We start from the raw sequence: 21,286 nt of genomic DNA, 5'->3' as shown, positions 1-21,286 counted from the left end.
ACCAAGTGTGTTGGGGTGGGGGGGGAGGTGGGGCACCTATGAATGGTACAGCAGAGACCCAACCCCACTTTCTTTTAGCCCACCTTAACTCTCCTATGATGGGGGAGGGGTGGATGCTAAGGTCCAAGCCATGGGTTGGCTGGTGGACCTGGATGGAAAATGAAAGGGAGTTGATGGAAGCCCTGGGTTATTATTTGAATGAACATGGAATTGCCTGCACTGTACACTTTTATCTGCCAGGTAGTCCCAGACCTCTAGTGTTAAAGATGTGGCCTGATTAAATCCATATCAGTGTCTCATGTCCTTCTTTCAGTATAGCTGGACAAGGGCTTGACTGCAGTCCTCCTCATGATAATGAGCTAAATGCTCCTGTGAACATTGCTCCTGTGATATGCTCCTGTGATAGGGCTGACTTGATGGTGCTCTCATTTATGGAATTGGTTGCCCTGTGCCCTACATTTGACTTTGCATTTATACTTGTAATATCTGCATCCTCTCTGTGTGGCATCAATCTCTAAATGTTTATGCTGTGTCCTTGAGTTGAGTGCCCAACATAAAATGAATAATAAGAATAAATAATCCAAATGACTCCACAAATCCTGGAGCTGAGGGAATGGAGGAGTGAGCCTTTAGCCCCAACCCTTCCTGAAAACCCATTTTGTATCTACTCCTTACCTATCTCCATTGAGACCTCTTGCCAGATAGAGCAATGTCCCAGGCATCCAGCAGGAAAGTCCACAGATCCCATCCTGTTTGCAATCATTAGGTTTCCATTGCAGTGAAAATGGAAATATAGCTCCCTGTGGAGCTTATCTTCCATTTCCCCAAAGTGCAATGGAACAAAATGTACCCCACACCCTCTTCAGAAGCTGTGAGAATCACTTTCTCAGTGCTTTTGGACTCCTCCTTGGATGGAGTTCTGGCCTGAGTCCCACATAAGACTGTTTGAGTGTCTCCTACAAAGAACAATGTTATAATCTACAGGACAGGGTGTTCCAGGTCTTCATGACCCGCTGCTGGAGGTCCCACTGCTTTGCTATACCCTGCCCCAGGAAACAGATTTCTGAGAGGAAAAGAACAGCAAGTACTTTTAGATCTTCAGGCTTGCCTAGAAAAGCATCTTGGGAGAAGCCATTTTGGGAATCATTGACATCTGGTCCTCCAGCAACTAGAAGGGCTGGGGCTCAGGAATAGCCAATCAAAGCCCTGCAGGCCAAAATAAAAGGAGCTGTCTGCTGATAGCAAGGCAGTGCTTGACTGGGGCCCATGGAGTGAAGAGAGATGCTTCCTAGGCCACAGCCAAAGAGGCTAGGTTAGGGCCTACTGATGGCCACAATCATTGCAGGAGGAACCCTGCTAATTAAATTATTTGAAGGGCCAGGAGCTTATTCTGTTTGAGTTAGTTGTTCCCTGGAAGGTGGTTGAACTGTGTGACCCAGCCAGAGGGCTGAGCCACAGAAGATCCTCGGAGGTAGGCTGAAAGCTGTATGGGGTGCTGTGAGCTGAAGAGAATGGCAACACCATGCCCAGACCCCGGGGGGCACTCTCAAAGGTGAGTGCAACCCACCACAGTCTAGATTTCACATAAGAAGCCTGTGGCGAACGAAGAAAATCTAGGTAGGAATTCCAGTGGTAGGGAACATAACTGCGGATACATTAGAGAGAGATTCTAGAGGTTTAGGCTTGGCAGTATGAGGAGGCCCAGCGCAGAAGTGAGAAGTCCAGAGACTGTTTTTGGAGCCGATAAGGGGAGACAAACTGAGAGGAATGATCCAACTGGGAGTCTGAGAGGTGCTTGGAGGAGGAAGATAAACGAGTCCCAGAAGGCAGGGTGGTTAGAAGGCAGAATATGTGAACGTGGGGGGCTGGTGAGGCAAACATTTAGTGATCCGGGGTTCCATTCCATCCACCATATCGATAATGCATTGTTAGTGCTCTTGAAACTGTAACATTGTTAATTTTCCAGTGAATCCCCTGCTCATCCAGGGAATGTGTGTTTTGCAGTGAGGCTCTTACATGTATTGTGGTAGTTGTATTTATGACAGGAACTGTAGTAGCAGATGCTTTGGAGAAACATACCTGAGCTGCTCTCATACCGTCATTTTCACTGGTGAGAAAATTTTACACTGAGACATCAAGTGACAGTTATTTCAGATATTTATGTAGTGTACTCTATAATATAGTGTGTGTTCCCTTGGTAAGTGTTTTGGGATAATGCTATCAGTTTGGTTTTGGATAAGGACCAATGTGCCCCTTTTAATGTCCAGAAATATTCTGTTTTGGCTTCCCTTATAGATAGACTATTTGCACATTTTAAAAAGCAAATATTGCATAAATGTTAGAACAAATGGGTTTTTTACATGTTTGTTTGTAGCCTCTCTATATTCTCCTGAGATTTTTTGCATCTCACTGTTTAGATTCTTCTGCCCCCCGAAACTTTCTGTCTGAGAATCATCAAACTCTTTGTCCCTCTGCAATATTCAGACATGATCTAAAAAAACTATTCTTTAGGTAAACAGAAGAGATTATGCAGTATGGACATAGCAATGGGAGGCATATATGCAAGGACTCAACGGACAAGGACTCAACTGGCCCTAGCTACGGAAGAACGCCTTGAAAGAAGATGGTCAAAAGAAAGGAACAGATGTTGTCTAGGCAGGGGATTCTCATTCAGTGTGTTTGATTTCCAGCCATATAGTTGTATAATGAAAAACCCATGTAAAGAACACACATATTTGATTAATGATCTAGACTATGTTGTTAAAATTCAGCAGGATAACGCTTTCCATTTTTGAAAGAAAGAAAGAGAGCTGATGTTTGTTACCAGCATATTACTTTTGGACAGCTATGAAGTTCTTTCTTTTTTTCTCTCTAAAAGTAGCTTTAACTGAGACAGAAAGCAAACAGAATTAATATTTGATTATTCTGTTCATAGTAAACTGTCATTTGATCCCTGTTGCAGATGGGGTGGCACTTTGTGTTTAAATAAGATTATTGTAAATCTCCTAATTTTCTTTCCTTTCCAAGATCCTCTGTGCCTATTTGTGTGCTCTTTGGAGCTTTTGTCTAGACCAGGCTTTTGCTGTTTGCAATGGTGTATGACAGTTTGACCTGTCTAAGAGTTTTCTATAGCACCCATCACCTTACAATCTAAGCACTTAATGGGTTAGATAAGGAAGTAGCATCATGATTAAATTTCTTCTACTTCCTCGCCATTTACTTTGAGAGAACCAGTGTCTCCAATAGCACAAAGGACTAGAGAACGCACCGTCCTGTACTGTTTCAGTGACATATCACTCCTTCTATGAGGAAAGAAGTCTTCAAGTTTGCACTCACAGTGTCATTCACCTTGTTTTATGGGCATGAAGGCTGGGTTCACCCCACACACACCAAAAAAGGAGAGGAGCTGAATATGTCTAGATCTGCCAGAGGTTGGGAACACCCACACTGTGCACCTGTGCTGCCACCTATCCTGCCTGTCGGACAACATACCAGGAACACGCTTTCTGTTGAGCTTGTGCTCCGGTGGGTTCCTTCCCCAGTGATGGCTTCTGGAACACCTGTCAGAGAGGTTCCACAGTCCAGACAGAATTTATTATCTAGGTGAGAAATCCCGGTGGGTTAGGATGCCATCCCCCAGCTTCCAGCTTTCCGTATAACTGAACCTAAGTCCTGCAGAGAGGCTTTTGCAGGGGAAGTTGGTAATGACACTGCAGAAGTGATGTTCCTATATTCCTTGCCTCCCCTCCCTGCATCTGCTGGTTATTCTGTACCAAAAAAATAAAAAATTCTGCCCCGCCCCCCAAAATAATAATAGATTCTGCGCACAATATTTTAAAATTCTGCAAATTTTATTTGTCAAATAAATGTGGAGGGTTCTGCGTGGCACTAGAGAGCACAGGCCACTGGCTGCACAGAGGTGGGAAATCACTGTGCAGCTGCTCCCGGGACATGGACTCAACGATTAGGCTGCACCCAACCCTGACAAAGTGCGAGGACTGGGCCTGCCCCAGAAACACCCCTGGGTCCTGCCCCGCTGTGCCAGGTGCATCAGGTGTGGGCAGGCAGGCTCAGCACAGCAGGATCTTAGTGAGGGAGGATCCAGGTGTGGGTTGAGAGGGTTCTGTGTGGGGCAATCTGGGTGCAGGTGGCTCAGTGGGGGATCCAGGTGCAGGGCGGGTCTGGATGCACAGAGGCTTGTTGGGGGCTTCTGGGTGCAACGGTAATGGGACTCTGCAGGGGTATCCAGGTGAAGGTGGTTGGGGCTCAGCAGGGATGGGGGGTCTGGGTGTGGGTAGTATAGAGCTTGGCAGGGGGGTATGGGTGTGGGGGCTCAGTGAGGGGGTCCAGATGCAGCTGGTTGGGGCTCAGTGGAGTGGAGATCTGTGTGCAGGTGGCTTGTCTTGCTGATGCAGGGTGAGTGGGGCTCATTGGGGGTTCTGAGTGCAGCGGGGTGAGGCTTGGCAGGAGAGTCTGGGTAACAGGGGATCTGGATGCACAGAGGTTGGATGAATGGAGGAGCAGCTCCCTGTACAGGGATCCCTCCCCCTGCAGCTGAGGAGTGATGGGTGCAGGAAGCAAGGGGGGGAGTTTGCAGAGCTTTCTTAAGCTGGGGGAGAAATCTGGGGGTGAGTCTGACCTGACCCCAGATGCTGTGCAAGGGAAAAGGAAGTCCTGTTCTCCCCAGCCCAGCTGGGACTAGCCGCTGAGCCCGGTGCAGGGTAGGAGCCACCAACCAGGTCTTCCCCAGTCCCTCCTCCTGCCCCACAGTAATTTATCTCTCTGCCAGCTCTCCTGGGCCCTCGAAACATATGTCTAGGGAGGGTTGCATGGCCGCTCTTATGGCTTCCCTTTGCTTCCCTGTCAGTCATTTTTCTATGGGGAAGCAAATAAATCTGCGGGGGACATAAATTCTGCACATGTGCAGTGGTGCAGAATTCCCCCAGGAGTAACTGGTTCACAGAGGCATTGTGAATAACTTGGCCCTCACCAATAATCAAGAGTGATGGAGCTGAAACAAGATTTGAGAGAAAAATTTCCTTAGATCTTTATTGTGTAGCATCTTTTGCTGGCAATTCAGCATTCACACATGTTAAGGATGGAAAGAAACTCCTGGATATGCTGCTGCATTGCAAAGCATGGGGCAGATCCTAAAAGCAGACCCAATAACTGATTTTGAAATCTACACTTTAAACCGTACGGTGCTCTTAAGAATATCATGGTGATCTGTATGTGCAAGGGTTTGGTTGCAGCATGTGGGGAGCTTAGAGGGGTTGACTTAAACATATACTTAATTTTGATATTTGTAAAAAGAAAAGGAGTACTTGTGGCACCTTAGAGACTAACCAATTTATTTGAGCATAAGCTTTTGTGAGCTACAGCTCACTTCATCGGATGCATATGCTCAAATAAATTGGTTAGTCTCTAAGGTGCCACAAGTACTCCTTTTCTTTTTGCAAATACAGACTAACACAACTGTTACTCTGAAACCTTTGATATTTGTGGCACAGATGATGTAAACAATACGCAGAGATACTGTGTTTTCACTCTTCCAGCTGAACTCCGCATCATAGCTGCACCATCCATATCATTCTAGATACTATTGTGAAAGGTGCAAGATAAGAGAAGGAATATGCTGACCTTGTTCCATTCAACTGCCATGCATTGATCAATCAATAGCTGATTTCAGTGAGGTTAAGTGATAATACCCTGTTAGCCAGCGAAGGCAACAACACTTATCAGGACTCAAGAAAACAATGGTATGAAATAAGGAATAGCCACTATGCCTCTGGAAAGGGGAAGAAAAACCCAGCACATCTAAATCTCAGGAGGAGGGTGTGGTGTAGCATGGGACTGAGAATCAAAACTCTTCCGTTCTATTATTGGCTTTCCTTTACTTGGTGTAGGATCTTGAGTAAGGCACTTAACATCTCTATGACATAGTACAGAACTGCAAAATGATAGGCAATCTTTTAGTCCTAGAGAAGTGCTTTGACGCTTAGGATTTGCAAAAAGCTTTGAGATACTTGGATAAAAAAGCACCATATAAGTGTAAATCATTATTATTTGTTATGTACCAACTTCCAGGGTTTTAAAAATCAGACAAATCCTTCCAGACAGACTTCGGAACAGAACAATAAATCCCTTCCCTATCTCAGTAAGTCTGGCCATGCCCTTTGTAAATTTAGCTTTATATATACAGTCTAGGAGATTTTGCTGATGGGAATGGCTAAGAGAAATTCCAGAAGGACTTTTTCCCCCAAAGGAAAGGGGAGTGTGAGTGATTTATCATGATATTTTCTCCCATCTTCTTTATTTTAGGATTGGGGATGTCCAACAACAGAGGAAGGCCATCAGCTCAATGAATTGTAAAATTAGGTTAAGGAAGATTTTATTTTTTATATATGCGTTTTAACCTACAGTTGCATTTGATTGGACCTAAATTTTACCATAGTACAGTAACTTTTTATACCTGACTGTACTATTTGTGGCTCGCAAGGAATAATGACAAGAGAGTGACAGCATAAAGGAACAAGCCACTAGCCAAGAGTGAGGGTGAGTGCTTAGATGGATTGATAAACCCTTTCCATCATACAGACACAGGTTAGCTAAGTAGAGAAACAACAGGAGCTAACAAGAAATGCAAAAGTCGGAGCTCTTTTTCCACTTCTACAGAGCCCTTAGTAGAAAGCAGGACTAATTTATAATAACTAGAGGGAGAGACAATAAATTATATTACACTAATTTACTTCTGTGTTCAGCTTCATATGCACCAGTTAATCAAGTGGTCAAGATGATCTTTTCATAGGGGCCCCCTTCTAGATATTATGAGCCATGATCTTGGCACTTGTTTTGGCCCCCTCTGCCACCAGAACGGCACAGAAGGACTAGAAAGCTGCACTAAGTGGGGACATACCAAGAACAGAAGCGGGAATGGATATGGTACACTGTGCTCCAGCAATTCCTGTCAATATAATGGTTCCTTAACTATGCTGGGTATGGGCCAGCAGAAAGGGTATGTCTACACTGCAGTTAGACACCCGCAGCTGTCCCATGCCAGCTGAGTTGGGCTTGTGGGATATGGACTAAGAGGCTGTTTAATTGCGGTGTAGACATTTGAGCTCGGGCTGCAGCCTGAACTCTGGGACCCTTCCCCCTCACAGGCTCCTAGAGCCTGAGCTCCAGCCAGAGCCCGAACATCTACACCACAATTAATTAAATCAACTGCTCTGTAGACATACCCAAAATTGCCCTCGGATCAGGGAATTGTGAATAGCTCCTTTGCATTTTTCTTTCTTAGCTGTGCTCAGCACTTACTGGGTGCACCTGAGGATCCAGACCATTCTTCACTTATTCCAAAAGTGAACGAACTCCAATTGTTTGTGCAAACAGAACATGCAATAAAAAGCATGATCTCATAGTTGGTCCTGGATGGGAATACTGGTGTCACTGCCCTGGAGTCATAATTCACACAAATGTACAGACTCTTTCTATTTAATTTATACCATGAAAATAGAGAAAGGTGAAATGTAATAAAGACATCAATACTCAGGCAGTGCAGTCAACCTAAGGAGCTGAGCTCACTCAATAGGCCAACATCTATGGAAGTACCAAGGTTATGCTTTGGGTAGATTGATGGTGACAGCATTCAGGCGACTGATGCTGCAGTTTTACGAATCATTTCCTCAGAGCTTGATTTATGCTTACCCAGGCAGTTGCATCCTTTAAGTATTCAGCTGGTGTATACTAGAGGTATCTGGGGACTGCAAATAGCCATTTAAAAAAATTTCTTGCCTGGAAACTGGCAAGATACATTTTAGAAGAATACTCTTATGTTTCCTGAAGCCCTTCTTATACTAAATTTCTTTCACAAATAAACAGCATTCCACTTGTACACATAGAATATATTCCTGGTTCTGTCTAGCAGTCAACAAAGGTAGGTCGTGTTAACTGTTGGCATCTTTGACCAAATTTTCAAAATGGCCTCAACCAGAACACTGAATTTGGTGCCTGCTGTTTACGGTCAATGCATGTTTTTAGGCACCCAGAATGATGCCCCAAAATCATCTTCAGTCAGAATTTCAGGCACTAGTTTAATGGCCAGTTTTTTGTCCCCTGTCCCTTCTTAAATTTAAAAAGGCTAAATTCCAGCTCACAACCAAACTCTTCTGTATTTGGGAGGTGTGAACCTTGTGAAAAGATAAGTTCCTGGCCTCAAGGGCCTTACAGTTTGCTAGATAAATCATAGACAATGATAGATGAAGGGTGAGGGGGAAGACAACAGTAAATGGGGGATTGAAGAACTACTCTTTACGGTTCTGACTGGGCCTGCTTCTCTCTGCCAGCTGACCTCCATTTGCCACAGGCTATGCCTACTTTATATCACTTAGGATTCCTCTGTGTCATGGGACTCCTCAGTTACCTCTTTTGGAGAGCTCTCCAGCTGCTCTGTGCCGTTTCAGGGCAAAGCAGCCCAGAACAGATGCCAAGGTTCTAGGCCTGAGTGATTAGATAGGCCTTAAAACTAGCCCTGAAGGTCATTGACTCAGATTCAATTTCACACTAATGGGGAAGTGAATTTCAGAGTCAAAGGTAAAACCAGGCACAGAGTACCCTCTTTTTCAGTTCCTCAGAGTTCAAATATGGGCTTCTAGCTTCAGTGTTCACTATGATCTCATCTGCCCTTCTCTGTTATCTGTCCTAAATTAGGCCTTTGTGGGTTAAGTGCAACTATGTTTTTAAGTCCTGCTTTTGCTCTTACGCAAGCACAGAGGAGTTCTGTCATTCATTATTATAGGTGCAGGATCGGCCTTCTCTGATAAAAAGTGTCACTTCTTCCAGTTAATGCACTGAGGATTTGTCAGCTCTCTTTCTCAGACATTATCGTGTTTGCTGTATATTCTACAATTTCATCTTGCTTTTCTCCTTGATATTTCTACTGCGTGACTGTTAAATAGGAGTCTCCTTTAACCATTCTTCACTGAAGAAATCAAATGGAGCATGCATGACTCAACAGTTTGATCCAAATGATGACAGACTATGTAGCTTTTAATGTGGAAAGGTAGTTATTGGCTATAATTAGGAACAAAGATAAACAACAACGCTTTTCTGATTGCCTGAGATGGAGAAATAAGAAGGGAAATTATAGTGATACTTCTACTACTAATTAATTATAAAAAACTAAGCAAATGGTGATAATAAAAACATAGGTCCCAGTTCATCAAAACTCTTAAGCATGTGCTTAAGTTTACAATGCAACTTGAGAGCTTTTCTGACTAGGGATGAATTTACTCACTTGCTTAAAGTTAAGCATTTGCTTGAAATGCTTTGCTGAATTGGGGCTATAAAGATTAACTCCCTTCCCTCTCTAACCAAGTGAAAAGCAGCAAAGGACCAGCTCCTGCTTAATATTAGTGGGTATTTTGTGTGCATAAGGAAAGTAAGAATGGGCTCAAAGTACCAACTGCTCCTTTCTACTCAACTGCACGTTTTTCAATAAGGTTGATGGTACAGGAATGGAACAGAATTGTGAAAAGTGTTTAACAGTGCGGGAGAGTGGCATTGTCTAGGCTATGAGGAGGCCACAATTTGGGCCTATAACAATTTAAACCATATTGGCCATTCTGCGTGGTGTCAAGAGCTTACTGAAATTCCAGACTTAGAGTGGTTGCCAAGAAGGGCTGGGTCTGTCATGATCTGACCATGAAATTTCATTTGCTCATAGCAGTTGCCCCTAGCTGCCTCCGCGTCCCCTTCCCCCCCCCACCTTTCTTTCCTCCCTATGATTAGAGGGCTGTTACCTGGCCACTGCACCTTGAATGGTCCCTTAAAATATGTGTTAACTATTTATGCTAAACAATCTGTTTCATCTTTTAATTAGCTGTAACATTGAGTATGTTTCCCAGACTTGAAGAAGAGCTCTGTGCCAGCTCAAAAGCTTGTTTCTCTCACCAACAGAAATTGGTCCAATACCTCGCCCACCTTGTCTGTCTAATATCCTGGGACCAACACTGCATTACAACATGTGTTCATAACAACATTTTAGACTCAGTCAGTTCCATTTTATTTATAATGCCCCATTGAGAGCAACTGGTTCACCTCCCTTTTATTTTGTCAGGTCTGCAAGCCCATTTGAACTTTGTTGTTAAGAATATGTTATTTTTGGAATAAGAGGAGGGACAGACATAAAATGTCAGTTTCCATATACCCTCTATAATTTGTACTATTGAAGGTGTGCACGTGAAACCCTGTCCCTGGTTGTTGCTAGAGAGAAAAAGGTAGCTTACCGCTGTTAGGACCATGCTATGTCAGTGGTTTAAAAAGCTGTTGGACTGAAACTTCTTGCTGCATTACTTTTATGTTTTTTCTCTCTCTAGGATCTCCTGCTCCAGTTGGTTTGGTCTATATTATTAAAGCAGTGGGAAAAAGCAGCATGATGATTGGCTGGGAGAGACCGGTAGTAGATGAATTAGGATGTAGTAATGGAACTTTCATTACAGGATACAGGGTAAGTTTAAATACAAAGTAAAACACTACATAAAATTCTTTATGCCATGATAAATAGGAAACATTTATTTAATATTCGTGAGTAGTTTTTGTCACATGCATAATTTTTTTATTTCAAATACTCAAAGTGTTAATATTTGGATGCTACCCAGTACAGCACTTTGATTGTAAATACTCAGTAAAATCCATAAAGTCATGTTTTATTACAAAGGCAGATCTTATACTTGTGTTCAAAGACTATTGACACAAAAGGTACTGAATTTAATTTAGAAAAAAACCAAGTAGAAATAATATGTGCTTCTGTATTAGTCTTGATATTGCTTAAATATCATAACATTTTAAAATGTCATTTAAGAGTATTTCTTTTTCAAGGGTCTAACTAAACTTAAAATTCCCATTTAATGAACCTAGAAATAGCGAGGGGTCATTATTAATTGCAGAAGTTTAGGTTTCAAATTCTTCATTTTGTATCTTCTGCAATGCTTGTGAAAAGCTCATTGTCTGCACTTCGCAGATACATTAATGGAGCCTGATTCTGCTACACTTACATTGGGTTTGCTGAATATTTCAGGTCTATTGTAGGTATTTTTATAGCTCCCATTACTGCCTCACAATCTTTAATGTATTTACCCCCGTAACACCCCTGTGAGGTGGGGCAGTGCTATTATCCCCATTTTAGAAATGGGTAACTGAGGTACAGACAAGTATACTTAGTGACTTGTCTTAATCACATAGTAAATCTATAGCAGATGAGGGAATTGAACCTGGGTCTCCTAAGTTAGTGCCCTAACCACTGGATCATCCTTTTAATAGGGCTATTTGAGAAGTGAAGGACTACTCAACATGAGTAAAAGCATCATAATTTGGCCGATAATAATGAGGGAAATTGATTTTACTTTATTGTTAAGTGAATTTAATTCTTGTACAAGGTGCCAGATTGATAGCCCTGAAGATAGAAATCCTTTATATCTCTGCAGAGCAGGTCAGCAGTACAGTGCAGGCTTCTCCAGGCCTGGACGGCAGATACTTCTCAGGGGAACAGGGTACTTCAGTCTTCACGCTCCAGTTCTTTGGTTTTCCCTGGATGCTGAATTGCCACTTGTATGATACATTTTGCCTCTCTCTCCAGCTCATTTCAGGAGAAGAAAGATAGCAAGTAGTTTTCCCCTTCATAATTCTAGGGAGAAAATGGCTCTAATCAGAAATATAAAATATGCTAATGCAATAAGAAAAATATTTCATTTGCCATGGTTGCCAGGATATACAAGGTTGTCAATAACATATGATGTTCTGCAATATAACATGCTACCTCAATAACAGCATGTAAAATTAATGTGAGTTACATGTCCAGAATAAGGGGTGAATATAATTTCATTATATTATAAGAATATTTCATTATATTTGCCATCATTTGAAAAAAAAAGACGTTCAACTGTAACCTGGCAAGAATAAACTCAATTAACTATTATCCAATTATTCTAATTGGTATAAGTGTGTATCCTTTTTCTTTAAAAAGCTATGAACAGTTCCCCTTTGAAGTGACTTTTGGAAACCCTATTTCATTGTCAATTTGTGATTGTATAATATATAACATCCCAGTTGTACCAATGACTAATGCATTTAAGACCTGTGGATGTATGGTATATTTTGTTCCCATTTGCTGTAGTCAAAATGGTATAATATTAATAATTCTCCTACATCAGTTATATGCTAATCAATTTTTAAAGAGATGCTGTCCCTGCCTTCCCATCTCCCTTATTGTAGTTTCTGTGAGAGCAATAAGTTATCACACATTTCTTTTATTCATGCCTGCACCTGAATTCATGTGTATATATAGGCTGAGCTGGCTGATGAATTTTTAAAGGCATGTGATTGCAATCTCCTAACCAAGGACTTGAACATGTCTTATTAAAGACAATGGTAAAACTCCTCTTGATTTCACTAGGAGCAGGTGCAGTCTTCAAAGTATATAGTTTGCAGGCTTATGGCAGACACAGGTATATATTTTTATATGTGTGTGTGCTTTACTTGAAACTGCCTTAAATTGTACCTTACATGTGTCATAACTTTAGGGCAGTAGTTTTGGAATGCTATTTACATTTCCCACTTTACTACTGTGTATGTATTAGACTTTGGAAATTTTGAAAAAAAAAGCAACGAGATTTTTTTGTGTAAGGTCTTTGCACTGTGGTACTCCTGTGGGAACTCTGGCAAGTGCAAAACAATGCTCCAAACCCTGAAACCCTTGCTCAGCACCATCTTCTGCTAAATAGTCCCTTACTCTTTGAATAGTCCCATTGAAAGCAATTACTGCTTGTGATGCATAAGTGTGGCAGAACCTGGTTTGTGGTCCTTACTTAGGCTACGTCTACCCTGCGCTGCAGTGCAGCCTATGGAGGTGTGAATTGCAGAGTGCAGCAAATTCTCTGCGCTCTAACTGATGTTTGTGTACACTGCTGGAGTGAACTAAAATGTACCTAGTTCTCCTTAATGTAGTACTCTTCCAAACAGGACTCTGTTAACGCGAACTAGGAACTTTTGAATTCGCACCAGCAGAAACCACATTGGGCAGTTTGTGCACAGTGTGCACTGCAATTCACAGCCTCCTAATCTGAACTACAGGGCATTATAAACAAGCCCTTAGCCACTGGTTTCAGTTGGTGTTTGCTTGAATAGGAACTGAGGATCAGATTTGCAAAGGTATTTAGGTGACTAAAGATGCAGGCAGGTGCCTAGTATTTTCAAAATTGCCTAAGAAGGTTAAGTGCCTAACTTCATTAAAATCTGACTCGGAGTAAAAATGGTGCAAGTGCTTTAGGATCTGGCCCAATATGTTTAAAGGCTGGAGTTTTTTGGCACACAAGTTACTCTTTCACAGACTAGTGTCAATGGCAGTTACCCACGAGAACACTCTCCACATTGCCAGCGTCATAGAGCTCCTGTGAAATCATTGGCAGAAAACCAGAACAAGGGTATGTGCCTCTTAATCCCACTTAATCAAATCACCCTAAATGAAATGTCGTAAAATGTAAATCACTATTGAATAAGCACCTAAAAATTCATAGCTATAGTAGGTAAATTTCCAAATAGCCTCCACAACCTAAATTAGGTAATTTAAACAAGCTATTTATTTTCTCGTTAACCTTTAACTGAACTTTATATTACACTACAGATATATACAGATGGGGAATTTCGTAAATCTGTTATGAGTTCAGCATGCACGAAGGTAAGCAGAGTTTTTTGTAGAAAGATATTATTTGTTATCAGTATTTAATTTGGAGAAACCATTGAGCTGAATAATTTCATAGGCCATGCAGTGATGGGGGAGGGGATATTATTTCCTTGATTACAGGGTAATTTTTGAAGGTAGTGCTGCTTAGCATCATCCTTTTGCAGCAATATAACTAATAGAAATAATCACTGGATTTTGTGTTAGAGTGAAGAGCAGGAACCTGAAACAAGATCATTGTACCTGGTATTACATATATATCTCCTAAATCATTTGCCTAAAATTCTTTTGAGGATATGATTGCTTGTTTTACCCAGTCTACTGGGTTGCTTATGAGTTGCGAGACATCATAAGGTCAGTTCCTAGGACATCATAGATGATGCGCATCATCAAGCACACATTAATTCCACCTGGGGTTTGTGTGCTTCTCTCCTATCACCTCTTGAAAATCTGCCATCAGATGCGTTGTGGCTTTTCATAATCCCAGGTGAGAACGAGTCGGCTTCCTTCCACCCAGCATGATTCCTGGTTAGTCTTTTCAGCATCAATCATTGGGCTTTAATGCCAAATCTCATTCCGAGTCAACTGTTGGCAGCAATTTCGTAGTATCATTTCCAGTTATTACTGAAAGTATACAGAGACCAGTGCTATCATGTTAGGCAACAGAATTAACTGAACATGTGAGTCAAGTAATTTGTTTCACGTAATATCATGGAACATTCAGCCATGCTTTTCATACACATCTCTCTCTTTCCAGACATCTTAGTTGTCTTTGACTCAGTATGAAATTTATAAATAAATATGTGCTTACTGTGTATTTAGTATCCTTGTGTGTTGTGGTGAACACATTGCCTTTAAAAATTAAATAGTATGCTTTTTCTTAAGTGACCGTTAGCCAATAGATATATGCTAGCTGTAGGGCATACGATATTAATATTGTATTATGCCCAGCATGTAGTCAGTTATGTTAACTGAATGATATATCTTTCCCACAACTCTGTTCACTTTGTTCACATGCATCAAGAGATATATATACTTTGCAAAGCTCAGTGTAGCTTTTGGCATTAGCAAATATAAAGTCTGTCAAAGGCAAGATACATCTGTTCTGTGTCCGAGTATATGTACCTTCAGGGGCAACTGGTTTCAAGTGTAATATCCAAAACAGAGATAAGGAAAGGAACAGAACAAGTTAAGGAACTGGTACAAACTCATGGGTTGGACCTTAAGTGATGTATAAATTGCTTTCAAACTTATAAGCAACTGTGCTATAAATATAAGTGGTTTGAGGGACATATTTTGAAGCACACCTTCTATGTAAGATGAACTACATGCTGTGAGAAAAAAAGCATTCTCAGAAGGATTAGCATGGTATTAATGCTTTCCTTTCTGTATTGTACTGCTTTGTCTTTAGACAATAAATTGGAACATTTGGTTATTTGGTCTTTTAAACATGTTTTGTAATGAACTCCAAGTGTAGTCAATCAATTGGAAATTCTTTTAACAGAACTGATTATGTGGATTAGTTTTTCTCGGTCTTCCTGTTTGTGTATATACCATATATGTGTAGGTAATATGCATTAGGTAGAGGAAAGATGTGCTAACTTGCAGAGACATAGGAGAAATTAATTTATTGTGCACCTTTGACTGCCTTGCCTGCACTCTACTCTGAAGACTTATTTCAACATTCCAGACCACTGAGCAACTTCAAACAGCTGCCATTAAAAACAAAACAAAATAAAATTAAAAAAAAAAACCTACTAGAGAAATATTTTTCTCCTGCCCCTTCCCCAACATGTGGCATTCTCCTGCCCCACACATGCAAATTATCCCTACCCGAGGCCTAGGATGGGCAAGATGGGCCTGGACCAGCAATGGATATTCTAGACATAAAAATATCAAGCTTGAAGTCCAGAATTTTGTTTCTCTCTACCTCTGGAAAAGGGGAGATTCCCAGCTTCCCTGTGTGACCCTGTACTGTTTCTAGCCCTGGAAGGGACTGAGATCACAGACTTGACAACAGTGACATTTTTATGAATGGAAAAGCTTTTTTAGTGCTCTTTTAAAGGGTTTTATGACTCCCTCTGAGCCCTTTACAGCTGGGTTCAAGGGGCCCACATATGCACCCAGGTAGCCAATAGGTGCTTTGCCCTCCCCACAAAAGGGGAAGATGAGAAGAAGATAGTTTAAAATCTTTCTAAATCGTGTAAAATGTTTTCTTATGTAAGATGTGACATATACAGAATATGTGAACAGGGGGGTGGGGATGGTGCAAAGGCTTTCTTGGGATGACCTGCATTACTCATGAGTGGTTTTCACACTCATGAGTAATGTGAACATCCCAAACTTATGCTGATAAAACCTTTATACCATTTCACCCTGTCCCCATTGATGTACTCCTTATTTTACACAGGCACATGTGCACACACACTGGGCCAAATTCTTTGCAATGTAAAAAGGCAAAACTCCATTGAAATCAAAGGAGCTTGTGCCCATTTGTACCAGTGGAAAATTGGCCTAATATGTGTTACATAAAGTTCTATGTGAATAGTAGTATTGCTCTAATGTGTGACTTCAACTCATTTTAAAATGGAGATCTCCTCTCATTTCAGACTATTTTAGAAAATCTGGATCTTTCTGTGCCGTTTCAAATCAGCGTTCAGACTGTTGGTTCTTCTGGTTTGGTATCTGAGAAGATGAATGTTCGATTTAGTTGTCCTTTAACAAAAAAGGAAGCTTCATCATTTGCCTTTAGTGTTTACCCCGAAGACCAAAAGCCTGGTGCCAGCTCCCATTAGGTAGCAGAAACTGCATCTGTGTTATCAATGGAAAGTCTTATCCTCTGGTCATTTTTGACTGAATACATTTTACTGTCCTCATGACAAACACCTGTTTACAACTTATGCATGTTTGTGTTCTAATCAGTAGGCACTTGTAATACCAAAGAACCTGTGAGTTATCAGTAATACACTGTACATCAAAGTAGTTCTACAGAAATGAAAAGCTTTTTTTCTGCTGCCTTTTTGGTGAAACATATGATGGCTGTTCATTAATATGTACCTTGCATGCACACGTTAGAGTTTCATTGTCTTAGAAAAGGAAATTCATAATGTAACTGTAGATGGAGGTGCTGCTGGAGCACAGTTGCCAACTTTCATGCAGTAAATAAGCACCCAGACTTTCACAATAAGCCAAAAATCAAGCTAACCCCATTTGAAAACAAGGCCAAAACCATCCAATCCCTCAGAACCCCAACACTCTATGTGACTAGATTCCCCCCAGCGTGCAGTCTGGGACTGTGGTGGGCCCGCTGTGCAACCCTCACTCTCTCCCCGCCTTGTCCCCACTTGCCCCTTGCCCTACTTGCCCCCCCCATATACCTGCTTGCTAGGAGCTGATAAAAAAAAGAAGCAATAAGCTACAATCCCAAAACTAGCTAACAAGCAACTCACAAGCCAATTAAACCAAAAACAAGCCCAATTTCTGCATTTTTTTCGTGGGTTTGGCATGTCTGTGCTGGAGTTAATTTAATGATGAGGAAAACTGGGATTGTGGGTATCTGCTTCTTGTCCCTCCGAACTTTGGGGGGTAAAATTGTCCGACTGACTTAAAAGTAAGACTGGTTCAGCTCTGGTATTGACCAATAAGGAGTAGATGATCTGTAGTGTGGCATTAAGGGGTATCTTGGATCAGTGACTGTGAGCAGATTGAATTCACTATATCCTAGAGAGGGTTTATTAGTAAGGATCTGTACAAAGGTATTCAGCTATGGGAAAGCACAGTTAGAGGAATTAAAACCATTAATGTTCAAGGTCGCATGGATTAGAAATATAAGGAACTAAAAGTTTAAGTATTTTGGGAGACACTGTAAGTAAAAGATGCACAAGATTTCTATCTCACTGAGGAATAATGTAAGTAAAACCATAGTACATTTTGTGCAGAGAGGAGATTAAGGTTGGCCTTGTGGTTAGGGTGTTAGTAGGTTGCAGAGTTTGGATCTGGATTTGGACCTGAATCCAAACTTTGCTAGTGCGTGTTTGTTGTTGGTGTTCCAGCTCAAGGCTACAGAAACACATACCCCAAACATCCAAAAACTCAGGTTCACCCAAATCACGAGGTCAGTAAACTGAGGAGTCAGAGCCCCTCCCCAAGAATGTCTTGCCTTTAATTCCTAGATGTTGAAATCTGGGGTTGGGACGGGGTTTTGTTGTGAATCCTTCACATGACACGATTTGAGACAATAAGCAGCTTATCTTGTTCAGATTTTCCTCCATTCCCTGAATGATTCTGCATTATATACATCCCAGAATGAAAATGGAGGCAAAGTGTGAGTGTGCTGTTGTGTGAACGCAGTACACACTTCAGGGCTTCACATAAATATAAGATAATCATGAGAGGTGTGTTAGCTTAAAAGACTATATAATGAATTATGACTTTTTATGAATGCATGACACTATATTGAGGCATAAAGGCAAGTTTTACAGAGTTCAGTATGATTAAGGCATGAACATTCTTTACAAGGTCCCTTTCTTGGTCCTAATAGTATGGGACACCAACCCCTGATGTGGTGGGTCGGGTGGACTGGCGGGATCCTAGCCCCACGGGCCAGAGGGACTCTGGTCCCAGCCGTGTCATGCCAGTGTGACACTGGCCCTGACTGCACTGGGCCGGGCAGATCGGCAGGACCCCAGCCCGCGCCAGGCCAGGTGTAGGAGGACCTTCCCTCTTATCCCATGACTGCCTACTTTGTTGAAGAACCTTTGATGAGGGACCTTGTCAAAGGCCTTCTGAAAGTCCAAGTACACTGTATCCACTGGATCCCCCTTGTCCACGTGTGTGTTTGACCCCCTTAAAGAATTCTGAAAGATTGGAGAGGCACGATTTCCATTTACAAAGCCATGTTGACTCTTCCCCAACAAACTGTGTTCATCTATGTGTCTCATAATTCTGTTCTTTACTATAGTTTCAACCAAACTATGAACACTAGGTCTGACTACCTATGTCCCAATCCATAACATAGGCAGAAATTTTGCACTCTGCTTGCCTCTCGCCTGTGCTATCAGTCCTTTATACCTATTAGCATTAAAGTCACTCACAATATTTTAGCTGCTTACCATTTTTGGTTTAGTATTTGAAGCTTTCAAAGATGGTGAAGCTCAAAGCTTTCAAAGGTGTACAATATATAGAGAGAACAACTATATATAGTACTAATCTTAAATGATCCAAACTACCATAGAATCTGATAGAAATTCCATGTTTGAATAATCAGAATATAGCAGTAGGGATACATTACCAACCACCTGACCAGCATAGTGATGGTGACTGTGAAGTGCTCCAGAGATTAAAGAGGCTACAAAAATAGACAAGTCAATAATAATGGGGCATTTCAGCTATCCCCATATTGACTGGGTACATGTCACCTCAGGACAGGATGCAGAGATAAAGTTTCTTGACACCATATTTAACTGTTTCTTAGAGCAGCTAGTCCTGGAACCCACAAGAGAAGAGGCAATTCTTGATTTAGTCCTAAGTGGAGCACAGAATCTGGTCCAAGAGGCAAATGTAGCAGAACCAGAGTCAAGAGTCAAGCCAGGGGTCAGAGATGGAGTCAGAAGTCAAGCCAAAGATTGGAGTCAACGTCTGTTGCCATGGGTGGGGGATTATAAGTAGATATTTGGAACAGGATGGGACAGGTCCAATATAGCAGCCAGTCAGGGATTCCCCTAGTTTCTGAGACAACTTCCTGTGCCTTCTTTCTGGCTTAAAATGAGCCAACCAGAGAAGATGGATATCTCTTCCAATCAGGAGCTTCATAGGCAGTCCCTCTGGTGAGCTAGGGTCCACTAGCCCACACTCCTGCTGCTACAAGTATGCTGACGGATGGTGGCTGCAGTCTGAGGACCCACATTCAAGACCCATGATCCCTGACAGCATAGTTCTGACAATGCACCTCAGTGCTGACCTGCAGCATCCCCACTAGCCCAGCGTGTGAGTAAGAAAGGACTATCATACTGACCTGGCTGCTGGTTTGGTAATGTGGATAAAGTGAGACAACAAATTCATGTTTACTTATTAATCTCATCTCTAATGCTAATGCTCTTACCCTCTGTGCCACCTAATATTCCTTCAAGCCCTTTGTTCCAATTGTTTGGTTTAGAACTGTAGTCATCTTAGAATATTGTGACTGCCTGCTTTTTCATTCTCCCATTATTATAGCATCTAGGCATCACTAATCCATGCTAAAGGGCATAAGGAGAGGATACACAGTGAGGTCTATGGATTACTGAGTGCCAGAGCCAATGTGAGTGAAATAATTCTCCTCACAGAGCAGTGTGGGACTGTGTGTAATCTGTACTATTATCCAGTAATCCCCAAACTTTACTAATCCTCACTAGTGCTCCAGTGCAGACTCCTGAAACAGGGCTTACTGCACTGCTCCATGTGCTGTGGGCATGAAGGGGGACCCGCAGATGTTGTCAAAAGAGGCCACCCAGTTGATGTCTAGGAAGCCTTTTAAAAAGGCTCCTGCGTCATCTCTCATCCTCAACATGCAAGGAGATATTGGGTTAAATATCATAAGAGCCTGGCTTGCCTTCAGCTTTCAGAACCAATGCAACTCTGTCCTGTTGTCCACCATCTTCTCTTCCCAATGTCAATATCCTATGTTCGTCATGGTAGAATTCTCCTTTACCGTCCCTCCTTGTTTTGCATAGACTGATTGATTTCCCACTAATATCTTTTCAACTCATGCATCATTGCTGCAAGTGCTTCAGCCTGGTATAATCTTACATCATGTAGTTATGTTTGTATTTGTTCTGCTCACATACTTTTTGCCCCCACCTCAGTTTATGATCGGTGAAAATGGCCTTTGTTTGTCCAGGTGATGACCAAGCCAGCATCCTCTTCTTTTGCTTTCCAGTCTTCATTCTGTTTCTATGGTCCAATATTTGCTATGTGTTCAACCCTGACTCCTTGGCTTTGTGGTTGACCAGTGTATTGTAATCTGTCTGCAACACTGCTCTAAGCTATGCACTAGCTTGCTCCAGCACCATTTCCACCAATGTTTATACTTTGCAAATTCTTTTGCTGGCTTCACCAAAGTGTGTGTGTGTGTGTGTGTGTGTGTGTGTGTTAGCTGTTCCGCAGCAGTGTGGAACAATCTACCACATACAATCTTTTTAGTATGTGATGCAAACGTCTTTTTAGTATGAGGAAAGAGCAGCGGTGCACTTGGACAGTCAGCCATTCTTTGCTGATGTGTGGCTGGTGAAATCAAGTGGGTATGTTACACCAGCTATGATTGACTGCAGACTAGGGCAGACAAAATTTATCATGGGCTGGCTGTTGCATTGACTAGGCTGCCCTTTCTGTATAGCCTACCTTTTGTAATGGATGAAATGAGACTCTGAGAAGACTAAAATGGACAAACACACACAGTACACTAGCTATTAATTTACAAAACTAGCAACTAGCAAAATAAAGCCACTGATGATGGATGACATAGTTGAGTTATTTGTGCCCTTTTCGGTCCAACTTTCCATACACCCTTAAGCA

At 41.8% G+C, this 21,286-nt stretch overlaps 1 protein-coding gene across 1 annotated transcript in view; it reads left to right on the top strand.

Moving 5' to 3' along the window:
• The window catches only part of C4H4orf50 (chromosome 4 C4orf50 homolog), an 84,247-nt gene extending 67,561 nt beyond the window's left edge, over window positions 1–16,686 (top strand). The window contains 3 exon segments of the mRNA XM_077815864.1: window positions 10,377–10,507; window positions 13,679–13,732; window positions 16,345–16,686. Of these exon segments, the coding sequence (XP_077671990.1) occupies window positions 10,377–10,507; window positions 13,679–13,732; window positions 16,345–16,614 (455 nt within the window). The 3' untranslated portion in view covers window positions 16,615–16,686.
• The last annotated feature ends 4,600 nt before the right edge of the window (window positions 16,687–21,286 follow it).

This window comes from Eretmochelys imbricata, chromosome 4 (genome assembly GCF_965152235.1).
Source record: "Eretmochelys imbricata isolate rEreImb1 chromosome 4, rEreImb1.hap1, whole genome shotgun sequence".
Lineage (NCBI taxonomy): Eukaryota > Metazoa > Chordata > Testudines > Cheloniidae > Eretmochelys > Eretmochelys imbricata.
Note: the sequence above shows the minus strand (reverse complement) of the source record. Positions and strands in the feature narration are given on the sequence as shown.